The sequence below is a fragment of the Haematobia irritans genome, chromosome 3, assembly GCF_050003625.1.
Source record: "Haematobia irritans isolate KBUSLIRL chromosome 3, ASM5000362v1, whole genome shotgun sequence".
In the NCBI taxonomy this organism is placed as follows: domain Eukaryota; kingdom Metazoa; phylum Arthropoda; class Insecta; order Diptera; family Muscidae; genus Haematobia; species Haematobia irritans.
The window spans coordinates 160,893,074-160,912,101 of NC_134399.1; the positions used below are offsets into that span (position 1 = coordinate 160,893,074).

The 19,028-nt window shown below is 31.9% G+C and overlaps 3 protein-coding genes across 5 annotated transcripts; 2 read left to right on the top strand and 1 right to left on the bottom strand.

The window, feature by feature from the left end:
- The first annotated feature begins 1,419 nt into the window (after window positions 1-1,419).
- Window positions 1,420-4,408, top strand: LOC142230089 (uncharacterized). Its single transcript, XM_075300723.1, has 3 exons — window positions 1,420-1,662; window positions 1,718-2,091; window positions 3,200-4,408. Exons 1-3 carry the CDS (start codon window positions 1,540-1,542, stop codon window positions 4,221-4,223), a joined length of 1,521 nt encoding a protein of 506 aa, XP_075156838.1. The 5' UTR covers window positions 1,420-1,539; the 3' UTR covers window positions 4,224-4,408.
- A 4,542-nt stretch (window positions 4,409-8,950) lies between these two features.
- Window positions 8,951-16,090, top strand: LOC142228791 (uncharacterized). Of its 3 annotated transcripts, none has more exons than XM_075299304.1 (7): window positions 8,953-9,110; window positions 9,173-9,365; window positions 9,449-9,587; window positions 10,309-10,675; window positions 12,849-13,138; window positions 13,200-13,359; window positions 13,415-13,670. In XM_075299304.1, the coding sequence occupies exons 3-7, from the start codon at window positions 9,456-9,458 to the stop codon at window positions 13,531-13,533; spliced, it is 1,068 nt and encodes a 355-aa protein (XP_075155419.1). In that variant the 5' UTR covers window positions 8,953-9,110; window positions 9,173-9,365; window positions 9,449-9,455; the 3' UTR covers window positions 13,534-13,670. The 3 variants fall into 3 exon arrangements, with proteins under 3 accessions (XP_075155421.1, XP_075155419.1, XP_075155420.1); XM_075299305.1 differs by having other exon boundaries at window positions 9,173-9,235; XM_075299306.1 differs by lacking the exons at window positions 12,849-13,138; window positions 13,200-13,359; window positions 13,415-13,670 and adding an exon at window positions 15,426-16,090 and having other exon boundaries at window positions 8,951-9,110.
- Window positions 16,091-16,725: 635 nt separating this feature from the next.
- On the bottom strand, window positions 16,726-18,939 carry LOC142228790 (uncharacterized). The gene has a single exon (XM_075299303.1). It carries the CDS (start codon window positions 18,811-18,813, stop codon window positions 17,227-17,229), a length of 1,587 nt encoding a protein of 528 aa, XP_075155418.1. The 5' UTR covers window positions 18,814-18,939; the 3' UTR covers window positions 16,726-17,226.
- Between the last annotated feature and the right edge of the window lie 89 nt (window positions 18,940-19,028).

Genomic DNA, 19,028 nt, shown 5'->3' on the forward strand with positions numbered 1-19,028 from the left:
AATGTGAATTAAGAAATAATTTATTTATTAAAAACTATTTGTGCGGGTTTATAAATCAAACACGGACCATATTTTTGTTCCGAAACTATACAAAGGATCAAAGGAATAGCAGATCAATTGCCCAAGGAAAAATAAAATGTTATTTTGTAAAAACAAGCAACACCACCAACTTAATCCAATATCGCTCCCTGTAAAATAGCGCTCCAAGCTACCTAAAAAAACGCCGCTTTCTATGTGCGAAATAATGGTTTCCATAAAAATTTTTCGCAAGAATGAACATAGTACCGGCCTTAAAATACAAGAAAACGCAAATTTGACAACTAATGTTTTGACTTGATTCAAAATATCGTTACCGAGTGTTTCATATAAAATCCCCAAAATGATATAAATAAGGATATAATATGACCGGCACGTTACTGCCGTTTTCTCATTTGCATGTTATTTTTAATCGCGCCCTAATTGATGGAAAGCCGAGCGCTAAGCTCGTTCTCGCTTCGAATATGGTATCCCTGCCAACATTTTTTGAATTTGGGGTCGCTTCTGAGAATCCCCAGTACGTCGAAAACAATCATATACGATATCAAAAACTCGTCGGAAAAGCGCCGTCACTATTGAGAAGTTGTACCACGCCAAGTTACTACAAAAAGGTTTCGCATGAGTGCAATTATTAGGTGCCTTTATAGATCAATTTAGAACGACGCCAATAAGAGACCCTCCAAACAATCAGAAAAAGCACATTTTAAGATAGTGGTAAAAGAATCATTGTGGTCGAGTAAAACACGTTTGTTTAGATATTTATTTGATTAATCATTTACAAATTCTTAAAAATATAACATTTATACCACTATCACATAACATTTAACATAATTTTTTGCATTAATGATGATGTAGAGTTACAAGTAGCGAGTTAGATGTTGCAGCGTCTATCAGCCAGTGTTTTTATTCGATGGAGGCAGCGTGTCTGTAAAATATTTGAAAAACAATCACTTTATTCCATTTGGAAAATCAAAAATTGTTCACCAATATACCTTTCACAATTTTAAGCGTAAAATCTGTTTTCAGAACTTTATTTTCGTTTTTATTCAAATAAAATATAACAAGCTGGTTGCGCTTGGCGTTTCACAAAAAATAAAATGGCTCCTCTAACAGTAGTGATGGCAAAATACTTTCATGTACATTTTGTACTTTTTGATATGCTTCCCCCATCACAGTTCGCGATGGTTATGGTGACATTTACGAGTCTGTGGTAGCGATGAAGATGAAATGGAACTTTGAAATGCTGGCAGGGATATTGTAATGATCTGAATAATAGAAAACATACGTTTTAATTGAATTTTTTGATACGCTAAGACCTCACAATACGTCGTGCAATAATACGTTTGTTATGTTTGTTTTTGCAAAACAGAAATTGTTTATGTTAATTGTCAGCAGTTCCGGGTGAATGAAAATTCTAATTGTCTATAATATGTTGTAATTAAATTCTTTTTCACTTAAAAATATAAAAAATAAAAACAAAAACGTTTTATTGGTCACAAAATTATGAATTGCGAACTGTGCATAGTCCCCTTGAGAAGGACAAAATCATACAGTATTTACGATGAGTTCTTTTTCGATGGCAAAAGTCGTTTGGTTGATGTAATAGAAAAATATTTACAAATGGAGGTGGGTATACTCTGTAATGGGCAAAAATGATATTTTTAATCCGCTCTTTTTCTAGCTAAAATCATCTGATTCCCAATCGCCATTCCTTTGTCACTCTTGTTATACACACTTGGAAGATTTCCACAAGTTTGCTTTGTTAGTTAAGGAGAAACAAGAATCACTGAATTATATTCCTACAATAAAATTGGAAGATTCTGATGATGAGGATGAACACGAAATTGGTTACATACGAGATACTGATGTTTTAGTGGAGTTCAAGACTGATGGTGGAGCCAGTCAAGAGTGCGACGAGATCCCAATAGATACACAAGATGAATTGTTGATTCCGGCCAGTGGTCAACACCAAACTAATAACGAATTTTATAGTGGAAAAAGATCAGGATTTGACAATATGCCGCCATGGTTAATAGGAGAAGGAACTCCGTTCAAGTGAGTTTTACTTTGATGAAATAAATTAATAATTCAGAAATAATATTTTGATATTTCCACTATAATGTTGTCATACATTTCCAACAAATTATCTCCGAGGCGTCCCAATACATTGAGTCTTCGTATAATTTCGAAGGGTATTTAACAGAGTTTTTGAGTAAAACCAATTGTTAGTACTGATTCACTATTCACTATTTTTGAACTTCGCGAACCATTTTTATGCAGTAGACATGCCTGAGACACATTCTCCTACACTTTGGCTGATCTCGATGAAAAGTTGAAAGTTTTGTTATTTTCATCATAGATATTCCAAATCTGAGCTCAAAAAGTGAAAATTAAATTGTCAAAAAAAAAAATTTCCAGCCAGAAAAAAATATTCATTCCTATAGAAGCGTATCTGCATAAACTACTTTCTATATACATTGCCAAAGCAGAAACTAATGTGTATTTTAATTTTCTCTGTTATACTGCAAATAATCGGGTTTCACACCAGTGTATGTATTGTGATCCTTGAAGCTAATTCTCTTTATGAGCATACAACAAATTCGTTATAGAAGTCTATATTTTTTTTATTTATTCATTCAGAGCATGTAATTCTAAGCCTATTTGGCCAAAATAAAATAATTACAATGGACTACTCTCTAGAGTTTCATACAATATTCATACATAATAATACATAAGGTGTGCAAAAAAGATGTTGAATACTTATAAAAAACAATCATTTACACAAAGCAGATAAGTGTATATTTAAGCAAGAAACAAGAAAAGATAATTCTCTTTTGTATGTTTTAATAGGAATACTTCTTTATATAAAAGGAAAGAAAAGAAAAAAAAGAAAAATAAATAACAAAAATTCTTAGTAGTAGCTTAAAAATATGTATATATTTATTTATGACAATGTAAATAATCAGTCTTGAAAGTCGAGTAACTACTTAATTATGACTCACAAAAGTATTGAATAAATTTGTTTCGGTATTTCAGTATTCAAAAATTATGTAAACAAACTAACAAATATTTATGAAAGTTCCCAGTGTAAACATACATTAATTATAGTGGAGTAACTACTCGATTAAATAAATAAATTGTATACATTTTTTTATTATTCTAGAATGAAATCCAATTCTTCCAAGGCACCAATTCGCAAAACTCCTTACAAAACCCATACACCTGAAGATCGGTCGAGAATCGTTGATGCTGCAAACCGAGGAGATGATTGGTCCGCCTTGGCTTCGAAGCTGGGAGTAAAGTATAAAACTGCTTACACCTGGGTATCGACGAGCCGTAAAGAAATGTTTTTAAAAAGTGGCAAAATTTCTTTTTCCGAAAATGAAATTCATACGATTATTCGGTGGATAGAAGAAAACCGACAGTTGACGTTAAAGGAAATTGTTTCCAAAGTTAAAAACCATTTGAAAAAAGATGTCTGCGTTTATTATATAGAGGGTATTCTAGAAGGCCGTCTTTACCAACACAGGCGATCACAGGACTTTCATTCGCATCTTATGAATACAATCGAAAATAAGTTTAAACGTTCCGAATATGTTAAAACTCTTCAATATTATATGGAATTAACGAAAAGTATTATCTGGATGGGAGAGGCTCATTTAAAAATGTTTTGTCGTCGCGCTAAAGGACGTTTTAATACAAATACAACATTCTTTGCTACGTGCGATCCTACAATTTACATGATGGGAGCTATATCAGCGGAAGGTGATATAGAACTTAAGCGCAGTCGGGAGCGCTTACGACCAGATGATATATTTAGAAAAATGGTATCCACTAATAATTATGATCTTAATAATTTAGTAATTGTATGTGATAGCGATTATTGCTTTTCTGAACTCGATGAATATTTAAATAATTCCGAAGTAACTCTTCTACTACTTAGTCCATATTCATGTTCCCTAAATCCATTGGAAATCATTTGGGATAACATTAAGAAAAATGTTAAAAGTCAACCCAATATTTCTCTCTTCAATCCCAATGAAGTAAAAGAACAGCGTCTATTATTGGCTGAAAAATGTATCGATAATATGTTGCACAGTATTACCACAGAAGAATGCAAAAAGGCAATAAGAAGTGCAAGCAAACATTACAATGACATAATAGGCATGCAGGATATGTCTTATTAAATTATAATGTAGTTTATAGTACATTTACTATACAAATTAAGTGTAAGTAGGATATTTTGAAAACAGTATTACATTGCTGTAATCCAGATTATAGAAAAACAAAAAGTATTCATTAGTTATTTAGTTACCATTATTATACTTATTTATTATATTTAAATACATTTAGTACAAATTATTTATTGAAATTTTGAAATCTTTCAATCTACAAAATGTAAGTAAACTATAGCTATGAAGAAATGCTCATAAGGTTGTTATAGTTTGGGTGTACTATATAAATTTACAAAAATTTTGAATGAATTAATTTTTGGCTGTCCTCCCGTAGAGGTCATCTTTTCAGTCTTACAGCAACACCCAAAGAAATTTGGGTGACAGCAGAAAGTCTGCTGAAAAAGGGAAAGCTGTCACTGTTTACTTAAATAGCAAACATTGTCTGCTATTTTTAAGCTCGATTAAGTTCGCCTTTTCGCACGAAACTGCATTATAAAAAAAAAATACTTGTAAAATTATTACGGAAATTGTCCAATTTTTTTTATTAATTTTAAATGGTTTGTTGAATTTGATGATTTTTTATTCGTTACGAACACTTTAAGGTGAGTATTAAGTTCGAGTTTAGCCGCTAAAATCTTCATTTTTTCACGATTACTTTTCTTTAATAATCCATTTTAAAGAATATAAACTTTGTGAAAATTTGCTTTGGGCTATTTCCCATCAAGTTATAATTAAATCTGCAACAAATATGTATAATTTTATGCCTTTTTTTACTTATTATACAAAGGATGGTGTCTATAACAACTTTGTCATTCTCTTTGTAACACATCGAAATATTGCTGTAAGACCCCATAAACTATATATATATATTCTGGGTCATAGTGAAATTCGGAGTCGATCTAAGCATGTCCGTCCATCCGTCCGTCTGTTGAAATCACGCTATCTTCCGAACGAAACAAGCTATCGACTTGAAACTTGACACAAGTAGTTAATATTGATGTAGGTCGGAGGGTATTGCAAATGGGCCATATCGGACCACTTTAACGTATAGTCCCCATATAAACCGACCCCCAGATTTGGCTTGCGGAGCCTGTTAGACAAGCAAATTTCATCCTATCCGGTAGAAATTTGGTACGTGGAGTTAGTATATGGTGTCTAACAACCATGCAAAAATTGGTCCATATTGGCCCATAATTATTTATAGCCCCCATATAAACCGATCCCCAGATTTGAATTCCGGAGCCTCTTGGAGGAGCAAAATTCATCCGATTCGGTTGAAATTTGGTACGTGGTGTTAGTATATGGTTTCTAACAAACATGCAAGACTTTGTAAATATCGGTCCATAATTATATACATATAGCCCCCATATAAACCGATCCCCAGATTTGACCTCCGGTTGAAATTTGGTACGTGGTGTTAGTACATGGTATCTAACAACCATGCAAAAATTGGTCCATATCGGTTCATAATTATATATAGCCCCCATATAAATCGATCCCCAGATTTGACCTCCGGAGCCTCTTGGAGTAGCAAAATTCATTCGATTCGGGTGAAATTTGGTACATTATGCTCGTATATGGCCGCTAAACAGCCATGTTTTTTTTTGTCTAATATAAACCACGTATAGACTAACAATTTTTTTTTCATTTCATTTTTATTTATTTATATGTTATACTAAGCCACAAGGCCAATAAATAAAGTACAACTAGTCTTAAAGCCTAGGCAAAGAAATATAATCATAATTCTTACAATAATAATAATAATAAATGCAAATATGAATATAATCATAGTTATAAATGTAACTATCAAGATTGTTGAAATTTTGTTTGAAGGGCCCCCACCCAAAAAAAAAAGAAATACAACGAGTCATTCGTATGGAAGTATGTGTCCTAAACAACACCAATAAATCCCAACCATTAATCAGAATGGGAAACAAAAAAATTATATATTTTCAAGCGAAAAGCATTATTCGTATGAGAAAAAATCCTTAAATCAATTGGAAGCAAGTTCCAGCAACGAGCAATGCGAACAAGAAAAGAGCGCTCATACAATGAGCACGTTATTCTAGGTATAATTATCTGAGTATTCCTTGTCGAGCGAGTAAAATTAAAGGCCTCACATAAAGCTCTAGGTGTTCCAATTCTCATGACCTTATAAAAGAAGAATAGATTGACACAATCAACAAAACTAGAAAACGGTATGCCTAGAAATTTCACGACAAACTCTGAAATGTGGTCTCGCCGTCGAACATTATAAACAAATCTAACAATAGAATTTACAGCACGCCTCAATTTCAAGAAGTTAGTGGCCGTTATACCAGACACTATCTCAATGCCATACCGTATAATAGGCATTAGCAAAGCATGGGCCAATCGATACCTCTCCCAAAAAGGCAAAAACAAATTGGAAGAATAAAACCTACGCAAAGTCGCATATATTCTACCTTGCACCGCGTCAATGTGAGGACCAAACACAAATACTTGTCAATCAAAACTCCCAAACATCTTAACTGATCGACGCATTGAACAACATTTCGGCCAACCATAACATTAATATTCACGGATTGACAACCAAAAAGCACTGCCTTTGTCTTCAGAGGATTTAGAAAAAACGAGTTTGCTACCGTCCATTGCTCAACTCGGCTCAAACAAAAGTTCACGTTATTCTCCAAAACATCTGGGAACTCACGAAAAGCACTAAAAAGAAGCAACACATCATCAGCATAAAGAAAGGCCGAACAACTAGTACCTCTCAGACACTCCAGTAAATCATCCATATAAAAAAGAAATAGAATTGGACCAAGGACCGAACCCTGGGGAACGCCAGAAAATAGCGAACGAGTACATGAAGTCTTCTTGTTCATATCCACAAATTGTGATCGTCCACACAAATTTAGAAAACGATGTTAAGATGTTTTGCCATCGGTAAGTATTACCACAACCCAAGTAATTCGATTGTGGATGCCAGTCTTTAGTAGAACATTCTACGCAATCCATGGTGGAGGGTACATAAGATTCGGCCTGGCCGAACTTACGGCTGTGTGTACTTGTTAGTTTTCACTTTAGTAAAAAAAATGAAGATTTTAGCGGCTAAAGGTGAGTATTAAGTTCGAGTTTAGCCGCTAAAATTGCCATTTTTTCACGATTACTTTTCTTTAATAATACTTTTTAAGGAATACAAACTTTGTGAAAACTTGCTCTGGGCTATTCCCCATCAAGTTATAATAAAATGTGCAACAAATATGTATAATTTTATGCCTTTTCTTACTGATTTAGTTTTCACTTTAGTGAAAAAACTCGAACTTAATACCCACCTTTAAGGTGAGTATTAAGTTCGAGTTTAGCCGCTAAAATCGCTAAAGTGAAGTAAGAAAAAGGCATAAAATTATACATATTTATTGCAAATTTTATTATAACTTGATGGGGAATAGTCCAAAGCAAATTTTTATAAAGTTTGTATACCTTCAAATGGATTATTAAAGAAAAGTAATCGTGAAAAAATGACGATTTTAGCGGCTAAACTCGAACTTAATACCCAGCATTAAAGCTGAGTACTATGTTCAGTTTTCAAGCTGAAAACCAGCATGTTTTCACGGTTACTTTTTTTAATTAATTAATTTAGAAATATAAAATTATTTGCAATCAATTCCTTGGACTTTTTCAATCCATTATTTGGCAAAATATCAATCGTCTTCATAAATATATTTGTACTTTTCATTTTGTGTTTTGGTGGAAAACCCGAACATAGTACTCACGATTACTTTTCTTTAATAATCCATTTTAAGGAATACAAACTTCGTGAAAATTTGCTTTGGGATATTCCCCATCAAGTTATAATGAAATCTGCAACAAATATGTATAATTTTATGACTTTTTTTACTGCTTTAGTTTTCACTTTAGTGAAAATTAGCCGCTAAACTCGAACTTAATACTCACCTTAAAGGTGGGTATTAAGTTCGAGTTTTTTCACTAAAGTGAAAACTAAAGCTGAGTACTATGTTCAGTTTTCAAGCTGAAAACCAACTTGTTTTCACGGTTACTTTTTTTAATTAACTAGTTTAGAAATATAAAATTATTTGCTATCAATTCCTTGAATCTTTTCCATCCATTATTTGGCAAGAATCGATCAAAATATAATCGTCTTCATAAATATATTTGTACTTTTAATTTAGTGTTTTGGTGAAAAAACCGAACATAGTACTCACCTTAAATCAGTAAGAAAAGGCATAAAATTATACATATTTGTTGCACATTTTATTATAACTTGATGGGGAATAGCCCAGAGCAAGTTTTCACAAAGTTTGTATTCCTTAAAAAGTATTATTAAAGAAAAGTAATCGTGAAAAAATGGCAATTTTAGCGGCTAAACTCGAACTTAATACTCACCTTAAAGGTGGGTATTAAGTTCGAGTTTAGCCGCTAAAAACGTCATTTTTTCACGATTACTTTTCTTTGATAATCCATTTTAAGGAATACAAACTTTGTGAAAATTTGCTTTGGGCTTTTCCCCATCAAGTTATAATAAAATTTGCAACAAATACGTATTATATCATGCATTTTTCTTACTGATTTAGTTTTCACTTTAGCGATTTTAGCGGCTAATCTCGAACTTAATACTCACCTTAAGAGTAAATTTTTATTGAAATTTCACCACACAGCGGGCACAACTCTATATTTAATCGGCGGCGGTTTAGCCGGCAAATATACAACCGACTTCGGCGTCTGAAGCCCACATTTTATCATAATTTCTATTGTCTGGCAACATCAATTCGAAAGCGACAAGAGTGAGATAAACAAACTCCAAAATCTAAATAAGTGTTTAAAATAAAAGAAATACTAGTAAATAATAGAAACTTTGGCACAATATTTAAATACAGGTTTTAAATTCATTGGCGAGTGGTAAGTAATAATAAAATGTATCAATTCTTATTGAAATTTTAATACATTCCCTGTTTTTTAAGAGAGGACTTCTGAGAACCGTAAAATATTAGGACCTAAAAACGACAAGAGGGTTCGTAGAAAAGGTAACCAAATTTAAGGGCATTTGAATTTTATGAGCGTTGAATTGAAGCCCGCCAAATCTAAGGCTTTTAAAAGTGAGATACCATCAAATACATAAATAGTGCTTAAGGATTAGCTTGGATTTAAGGCAGGGTAGGCATATGCAGAAATATATTATCGCTTACCAACCTCTACAAAATAAAAATATGTATGTATTTCTCGTTCGTATTTCACAGAAGAAAAATGGTTTGCCGCTTATGCTTGAAAGATGACTCGTCCATTGCATCGGTTGTAAAGCTGTATCGCAATTCGGAGCTGAACGTTATAGAAGGCCTAGAGATGGCAAGACTAGTTGAAAAATATCTTGATATAGAAGTAAGTAAAATAAATTGACGCACAAAACCTATGGACCCATGCACAAAATCCGACAATGTTTATATAAGACCGATAATATTTTTAAAATAAAGCTAGGGTATCAGTGTTGAGAATATAATTCTGGTATTTAAAGAAAATTCAAAGAATTCTCAGAAAAGGTATACATCCTTATAGTAAAGCCAGGTATTATATTTGATTTTTCCATCAGAACTCCAGATGAAGAGATCAAGAATAGATGTGTCGACGATGTTATATAAGTCAAATCTTGACAAAGATCAAGGTCATTGATTAAATAGCGTTTCCTATTTTAGAACTAGAAGTAACCGCGAAAATAAACTGCTTTTCGGCATTTTGTGCTCATCATAAGTAGAAACAGCTAAAACAGCAACAAGTCTGAAAATCGTAGGGGGAACAATTTAAAAACTAAAAATTTTACAATTGTTATTCCATAGACCATTAACTACAAAAATATATTCGCATACACCGACCGCTGTTTTTGGCAGACTTTCCTATGGGTGTATAATAATGAAAGTTGTCCATCTAAATATTCTTTTTTTACACGGTTATTTTGTTTATATTTTTTAACAACACATAGTTTAGAATGTGGGTATTAAAAGCTCGAAGAAAAAGCAATAGTGAATCAATGTTTTATTAAATTGGGTGCTAAATATACAGTTCTTAAATATGAATACCATTATCAAGTTTTTACTTCTTTATTAAGGTTACGCATGATGATGCTATTTCAACCATTATTTGTTCCGAATGTCATGGGCATTTAAAAGAATTTCATAAATTCCGCAAAAATGTTGAAGAAAAACAAGAAACACTTCAAAGTGAATGCGTTCAAGTCAAAAACGAAGTTCCTGTAAGTGTTAGTTTTGTGGAGGCCAATGATGATGACTGCGATAGAATCGTACCGGACACATGGGAGTTGGAAGACGAATCATGTGATTATATAATGGAAATTGTAAAGACTGAAGACGAAAAGGAAGGAAATGATCAGAATTTATTTGATGACTGTCAAAACAATGGTAAAAGTGAGGAGTCGAATAAGAATGTTTTTTCAAGTGATGTACATTCATCGGGAGGTAAGTCATAAATCTGATAAGATTCCAAATAAATAGATTATAACATATTTCTATTCGCAATTGCTTGTCTGATTCAATCATAATTCAATTTTCTTAAATTTATATCACTTTTTCAATATGAAATTATTAAATTTAAGAAGTTTTGAGATATTACACATATTGATATCGAAGGAGAAAAAACGTTGTTTTGCCCACTTTTTAAAACCTTCAAAGCTATTTGTCTCAAAGTTTGTTTACGACTTCTGTATATACATAAAGTCGGACTCCCGCCGGATAATGTAAATCCATACCAACAAATTTCAGAAAACCTTTAATTTTTAGATGGTATTAGAAGGAGTTTCGACCTCCAAAGAATGTTACTCCAATTATACTCACCCAAGAGGAGCATTATTGCTTTTTTCTGCACATCGTGACTACTCAGATACTGTATTTACACTTTCCCACATTACTAATTGGAAAATAGTTAGGTTATATAAACTATTATACAATATTATTTCTCAACCTGCTTAGGTGCAGGTTAATTGATGCTTTGGATCAGTAACTTAAAAGTTATATTGAAATTCGATTTTGTCATAGCACAAATTTAATTTATTCCTTCTGAATTGTGTGCAAAAAGTAAATTTGAACAAACCTTAAAAAATTATTGCTTTAGTCGTAGTACAAACCACACAAAATTGTTTTGTATGTATTTGCAAAAGAGAATGTATACTTGATGCGATTTAAGTAAAATCATCTTTGTTTGATTAAAATTATAGGGGAGGGTAAGTATCTCCATTACGTATATAATTTTTTTTAAAGCACATAGTATATTAGGTTAGGTTAGGTTAAAGTGGCAACCCGATTAAGATTCAGGCTCACTTAGACTATTCAGTCCATTGTGATACCACATTAACGAAAAGTACCTATTACATATGGGCACTTCTAGTTTTAACCGTTGAACCTTCTCGATTATTTTCTTCTGTTGAACCAACCAGATTGTTCCAAAAACATAGTATATTATGTATTTATTGATTTGATTTAGATATATGCCTCTGTAGTATGACCTTTTCTCTGTTAGAGTTTAAATGTCGGTTAACAAATTGTAAATTGCCGTTAATTTCGACTGAAATGAATGCAATTATATATAAAACCGATGATGTATTTATGCATTGGATGAGTTACGAGTTCTTTTGTTAACCTTGTCCTAATGGAGCTTCCTGAAAATGGAGGTTTTAGCATACAATTTTACTGTCATTTCCCTTTTTCTATGTTAGCTTAGCTTTATGTTATTTGGTAAAATGTTAAACTTATTTCTGAATTTACTTTGGGAATTAACGTTTAATATAATAGTAATAATAAATGAAGATAATAGTGAAAAAATGTTAATCTATTTTAACATCATATGCATAAGCGTAAGAAGGCCTCTGGGGGACAATCTGGGAAAAAGTGTGGAACTACTTTTAGTTGCTTTTTTAAAAGTTAATTGTCTAGTTATGTCGAAGTCTGATTTTTTTATTCATTTCTACAAAATAAAATATTAATTGAACCTTTAACTTCAGTCTATTAACCATATGACAATTTTACTGTTGGCTTATCGCAATACCAATTAATTCGTGAGTAAAATTTAAAGTATATAGGCTGGGCGGCAGACGGTTAAAAAGTTCGTTGGTTAACATTGTACTAACCGAGCTTCATGAAAATGGTGGTTAATCTTAGGAATATCTTAAATTTCAATTACCAAAATAGCAAAATATATCTGGACTTTTAGTAAAGCCTGGACGAAAGTGTACGTCAAGTTAAGTAGTTTAATAAGACCGTTTGTTGTAGTAATTTACATTTTTCTATTATGTATTAAATGAGATATATTTATTGTAGAACTCATCTATCTTCGGGTTTTGAAAGTAGTTAGTTTATATAAACTACGTACTTGTCTATATAATTTGTAAAAAAAAATCAATATTTGTAATAAAAAATGTTCTAATATGGCATAAGTAATTTAACAATATTGTATAAAAAAAGTTTTCAACAACGTTTTAAAAACAACACGTTCAATTTCTAGAGCATCCTTTTCTGCATTGCCGACCATAAAGTATATGTCATCACTTTGTTACAAAAAGTTTTTTCTTTTGAAATTAGATTATATGAGTTACAGAATGCTTTCACCTTAAACCATTTTTTTTTTTGGTAAATTTAGTATTGCAGGCGAAGGACAATGATGGAAATTTACTTATAGCTGAGCTCCTAAAAGAGATTCGCACTTTGAAATGGGATTTGAAAGAAAGAGATGAGGCGCAGCACGACCTAATAATTAACTTAACAGACGAGGTTATGGCACTACGACGGGAAGTTAAAAGGCATATATCAACAAATGATACAGAAGTTGAAACATCAAATCTATTTCCATCACTTCCATTTTATTCTTTGGATGATTTCAGAGAATTTGATGAGCAAGTACTGTTAGATGAAGAAATGCAAACTCAATTGGTATGCTAATCAATTTCTTTTAAAGCATTTAAATGAATTTTACTATGTTGGAATATTGCAGAAATATATTATACAACGACTTGGAGGGAAAGATATGCCTACATTTATGCGACTGGCTATAAAATCGGTAATAAGCGATGATTTAGCGGTTGGCTTGACGTGGCGAGGAACTCCAGAAAAACCGAGTATACAAGATTTTGCAACATTCAAAATTATGAAAGGTTACATAATTCAATATGCTTTTATTTAAAGTAAATAACTGTATTTCGTCTATAGATATGTGTCACACAAAATTTAAGGAATATTCCGTTTTGGATATAAACAGGGTCTGCCAGCAACATGTACTACATGCTAGAGATCGTGTAGCTAGCCGAAAAAGAAAGAGAGAAATGTAGTTTCAAAATTAACGGATTCTTGGTTAATGTTTTTTGTTTAAGTAGGGCGTTTTTTCATACTTTTATTCATCCACATGTTTTCTTTCTCAATATGTTAAATAAATAATTAAGTGTGCATATAAAAAACAACAGAACAATTGTTAATATTGATCCGAAATCATTAACAACAATCTAATGGTATTTTGATTTCTTGTAAAAAATGCGCACTTTTTTGCATTTGCCCTGAAAATGAACTTTTTAGGTTCCTTTCTTAAAAGCAGGCAAAAGTGCGAATTCCGTTGTGAAAATAATGCAACGCATAGAGGCAAAATGGGGGCATTTTCAGTACTGCCGACAAACGAGAGTGCTGCGATTGCCCTGTTTGCTCTTTTGAATTCTTTTCTGCCCGCTGAAATGATGAAATGACATTTTAAAATGCACATTCTGTACAGATAGGCAAAGCACTTTTTCAGAAAACATAATAAGAGGCTCAAAAGTAAAATAGACTCCAAATCCAAAATTTACGTGCCGAGTTATAGGATGCATTCCTCCTGAAATTTAAAAAAATAGCGATAATTATTTACACCCAGAAAAATGGCACACTTCCGATGTTCTTATCGACCGTTTCTTGATGGAAGATTCAGCAAGCTCATCATGTTGGGTGAACGTGCGCACTATGTTGTTCTAGCAGGAGGGCAATTGAAAAAATGAATAAAATAATACCCACGATAAAAACCATATTTTAAGAATTTTATTCGCATTTTTCTCAAATTAAAGCATAACATCATTTGTGACTGAAGGTCGCTTCCTTCCTTTGTACCAGTTCTCATTGCATTGATAAACACCCTTTTCTACGAATACCATAATAATAAGTCTAGCGGAATGTTATTATTTCAAGGTGAGTAGTAGGTTTATATTAAACTAAAAATTTGTAAAACAAAAGTGCAAAAAAAAGATAAAAACAAAATTTGAAAAATCCCATTACTTATCCAAAGCATCAATTAAAGTAGTTTTTCCTAAAAACATAGATTAAGCGTCGTATTTTATTATTTATGTTCTGCTTTTATGGTTAATAAAATACTACCATGGTTAATGTCAACAGAAGAGCAAAGTATTTGCGCAACGTGGTTGAACTAGCCACTTCGTGCGCGTCAGTAATTCCCTATTGCTATCTCTATCTAGCAACACACAAAAAATTGTTTTCTGATTCAATCACGACATTAATTAATCCAATTATTTTTTTAATTGAAATGTCTTCATTCACAGAAATGACTGTATCAATTAAAAAAGTAACAGATCCAATAATTGATACTATTAATTTTTGTGATTGATTTTTGTTTCAATTAAAAAAATTGTTGAATCAATTAAATTTTTAATTGAATATTTTTTAAAACTCAATTAAGATTTTAATTGGAAAAATGTTCGTGAATTTTTTTTTCTGTGTGATTAAAACTACCATTTTCGTGATTGAAGACATTCAACTAAAAAATTAATTTGATCAATTAATTTCGTGATTAACCGTTATACTATGTTGGGGTCATTTGGTGACCCAAGTCATATTTATAATCATCGCATTTCTTACTGTTGGAATTTAATTAAAAGTTCTTACTACTCAGCATGAATTTAGTATATGTCAATAATTCATGCACTGAGTAGTAAGAATGTTTAATTATATTCCAATAATATGAAATGTGATGATGATAAATGTGACTTGGGTCACCAAATGACCCCAACATAATATAAGGGTTAAATTAGAAAAAAAATTGTGTTACTCCCTAACAATTTATTTTTAAATTAAAAGCCATACAGTGTAACAAAAAAATTTATATTATACAGAAAAACTTTCGCATTTTGTTGTAGCTGATCTTTTGAATGGCACAAAAATCAAAGCATACTCTTTTTTATATTTTCAGCTATGCATGATATGCTAAAGTGCATTCAAAAACACATAGAGGGCCAGACACAGGGAGTCCATGAATTTCGAAGAGAAATTCGATCTCAAAATCAATTCTTTGCCAGCGAGTTATTTGAAATTAAAATGTGCCTACATGAGATATTGGAAAAAAATGAAGAAAAAAAGAAAATGATAAGATTATTCCCAATCGAAACAGAAGAAGCTTTAGATGATTTGGAGTGTAAATTAAACGATAAAAACGACAAAGTGTTCAACGATGTCGTAAAGAAAATTATACAGAGAGGAGGTATTCTCAAAAATTTTCACAATTTATTTAGTGAAGCCATAATAAAAGATTTCAATTTTGATGGAAGTCAGGGAAAGAAATCATTCAGATCATATCGTAATATAAACGAGTTATTATTTTCAGCCACAGAATGTGATACATTTGATATATACAAGGACACAGTAAAACGGGCATTTAGATTGGAGAAAAATAAACTGTACAAGGCCAAATGTATAGAAGTTAAGCAGAGAGAATTAACAGCTGCCAAAAGCATTGAGTAATTCTTGAAATTGTTTAATCTAGTTCTAGGCTTTATTACATTACATAAGTATGTAATATTATTACATGGTATCATTAATATAGCAATTGTTTACATGTAAATATATACTAAATTCTTATTTTTCTTTGTATTATTTGATTAGTGGTGTTTTCTAAAAATCATATTGCCTTCAACGCATATTTGTAGAAAAAATGTTGATTGTTTGACTGGGCCTGTATGAATTTAAAATCGGTATGGAAGCAAGGATACAGTTTTGCAAAAGTCGTAAGTGAAATGTCTTCGACTTTTGTGATCGCTACTCAAAAAAAAAAGACCCAATGAAGTTGAAGTTTGTCAACTAATATTTCAATTAATTTTTCAATAATTGACGAGTAATTTTTTCATGCATTCAATTCTTTATAGACAATAATTAAAAAAAATTTTAAATTTTTGTTGTAATACATAATACAACATTGCAACCAAAACTCATGTACCATGTTCTACAGTCATAATATCAAAAATTAAATAACGAAACTTCATTACAACTATCATACACCCAAACTATTGAACGTCCTTTCGGGTTTTTAAAACATCGAAATTTTATGTAATGTTGTTCTTTAGACCATTAATTACAAAAATATAACAGTAGATATCTACTGTTGTTTTGGGCAGACTTTTCCATGAGTGAGTTGTTATAAATATCACCCATAGTCAACAACTCACATTTCAATGAAAATACCGTTCTTTTTAGCCTGTGTTATAAAAACTCAAAAATTGGTTTTCTTAAAATTTTCATATCGAAAATATTTATTGCTTAATATATACTGGAGACTTAAACAATAAGACAACATGCTAAAAATTTTTAATAATATGGTATATTAATATATTTTAATACTCACATTATAAATACATACACAAATACAAAACTGGAAATATATTTTAATTTAAATTATAAAATCGGAGATTGATTGACTGGAAAATCCCATTCAGTGGTTGGTTTTAACAACAGGGCAAGTGATTAGAATTCTGAAAATTCTATATTCAATTCCATTTCAATCAAAAAGCTCATTGGGTCCAATTTTTTCAATTTATTTTTACGACTAAAATTTCATTTGACAAACAGTTTGGCTAGACTCCCAATCTTGCCCATGATATTTGAGTATCTTAGTGACAAGCGATAGGTGAAATTTTTAACGTAAATACTTATAGTTTGCACATTAAAAAAAGAGAAAAAAAAAACAAATATCAAATATATTTAAAATAACGACGACTATCTTATAATAATTTCTTCAATCCTTCCGTTAATTGTACAAGTCTATTCTGTGAACGGTTTTCCTCCCATTCTTTTCTATGTTCATTTTTCCTATGCTTATGCATATTTGCATTTGAAATGAATGTTCTCGGACAATGTGGGCAAGTATATAAAGCTTCGCCGGTATGCGTGCTTAAATGTTCTTTTAATTCTTTGGGACGCCGGAATGCTTTCTCACATAAATGACATGCGTGTCTTCTTTTCATTGTATGCGAATATTGTATGTGACTTTTATGAGCAGCGATATTTGGTGAGACTTTGGAGCATATTGGACATATTTGTTCCTGCATATTTTCCTCTGTATGCCGCAATCTTCTGTGACGGTTTAGGCCATATATACTTGTCAGTTTCATGCCGCATAAATCGCATTCTATATTTGGCGTTGGTATTCCTGTATGTTCGGACAAATGACGTTGGAAAGAGTGTCGCTCTCTAAATGCTTTTCCACAGACATCACATATTTTGGCGTATTTGTTTAAATGTGTTACCTTTAAATGCTGTGTTCTCAAACTCTCGGAGGCAAATTTTTTATCACATTCCATGCATTGAAATTTTCTTTCGTCCTCTGGTACATGTAGTAGCTTATGTTTCGCAAGACTTCCGCTTCTAAGAAAATTTTTTCCACACTCTTCGCATTTATATTTCGCCTTTCGGGACTCGTCATGAGATTCCAAATGATTTTTTAGGCATCGTCGGTTGGACAGTACCTTTTCGCAATGTTTACATTTAAAATATTCGGGATCTTTGTGAACATACAAATGATCGACAAAAATTGCTCTTTTATAGAATTTCCTATCACAGCACATTGCAAATGGTTTGGTAGTGCTATGGTCATTTTGAAAATGTATTATCAAGTTGTGAAAATCTGAAAGTGGAATGTGGCACAGAGAGCAAAATAGCTTATGATTTTCAGATATAAATATGTCGTATTTTTTAGTTAAATGTATGGAAGAAGCTCCCTCATCTTTGGGCTTCCTCTTCTTACACACTGGTCTTTTTCTTTCAGCTTTTGTAGCATTTTCTGACTCTGAAGATAACTTGCTATAGCTGCAATCATCTTGAAATTCATCATGATCTGATGCAAAATCTTGATCGGACATTGATGTTGAATTAAAGTCTTTCTCAAGTTCCTTATCAGAATGCGAACCCGTCTCACTCTTGATATCAACATCTAAGGTAATGCAATTGTCTTCGACAAGTTTTGGCCGCCCTCGCTTTCGTTTCGCCAATGGTATAAGATCTTCATGCAGTTCTTCCGGATCATCTGATAGTAATTCTTCCTCTTTGGACATTTTGAGATATAGAGACATAAACTGCAAATTATGCGATTTTTGGACACGCAAATAATACGTGTGGAATGACCACAGTGAAGACCAACATTCGTGACATATCCACGTAAATTTATTCCTTGACCACCACCAAAGGTGTTTCTCAATTATTTTCTGCATATTATATTTGTGCCATTCGTCGGAGTTGATGTTGAGTCTCGTATATTCATCTCCATTTCCAGATTCCAAGCATACCATACAATTCTCCATTGTTTTAGACATTTTTAAAGTTTACGCAAGTACAAATGCGAAAAATGCTACGATTGATCTCTATGGTCTGTTATTTTTCCATTTTAATTATTTTCAGCATTATAACATATGATAAATATTTTGATTTTGTATGGCACCCACCCACCTCCCTCCCTAAGAAAATGCATTTAGTTCAGTGTTACCAAATTATTTCAAAGTTAATTTTTAGCAATTTTCCACCTTTTCTT

Bases quoted from the DNA above. Each gene is read 5' to 3' on its own strand.
- LOC142228791 (XM_075299304.1), top strand. From the start codon at position 9,456: ATGGTTTGCCGCTTATGCTTGAAAGATGACTCGTCCATTGCATCGGTT. The intron at 10,676-12,848 runs GTAAGTCATAAA...TGGTAAATTTAG, and splicing joins TGATGTACATTCATCGGGAG to TATTGCAGGCGAAGGACAAT. The intron at 13,139-13,199 runs GTATGCTAATCA...GGAATATTGCAG, and splicing joins AAGAAATGCAAACTCAATTG to AAATATATTATACAACGACT.
- LOC142230089 (XM_075300723.1), top strand. From the start codon at position 1,540: ATGAATTGCGAACTGTGCATAGTCCCCTTGAGAAGGACAAAATCATAC. The intron at 1,663-1,717 runs GTGGGTATACTC...CTCTTTTTCTAG, and splicing joins AAAAATATTTACAAATGGAG to CTAAAATCATCTGATTCCCA. The intron at 2,092-3,199 runs GTGAGTTTTACT...TTATTATTCTAG, and splicing joins GGAGAAGGAACTCCGTTCAA to AATGAAATCCAATTCTTCCA.
- LOC142228790 (XM_075299303.1), bottom strand. From the start codon at position 18,813: ATGTCTAAAACAATGGAGAATTGTATGGTATGCTTGGAATCTGGAAAT.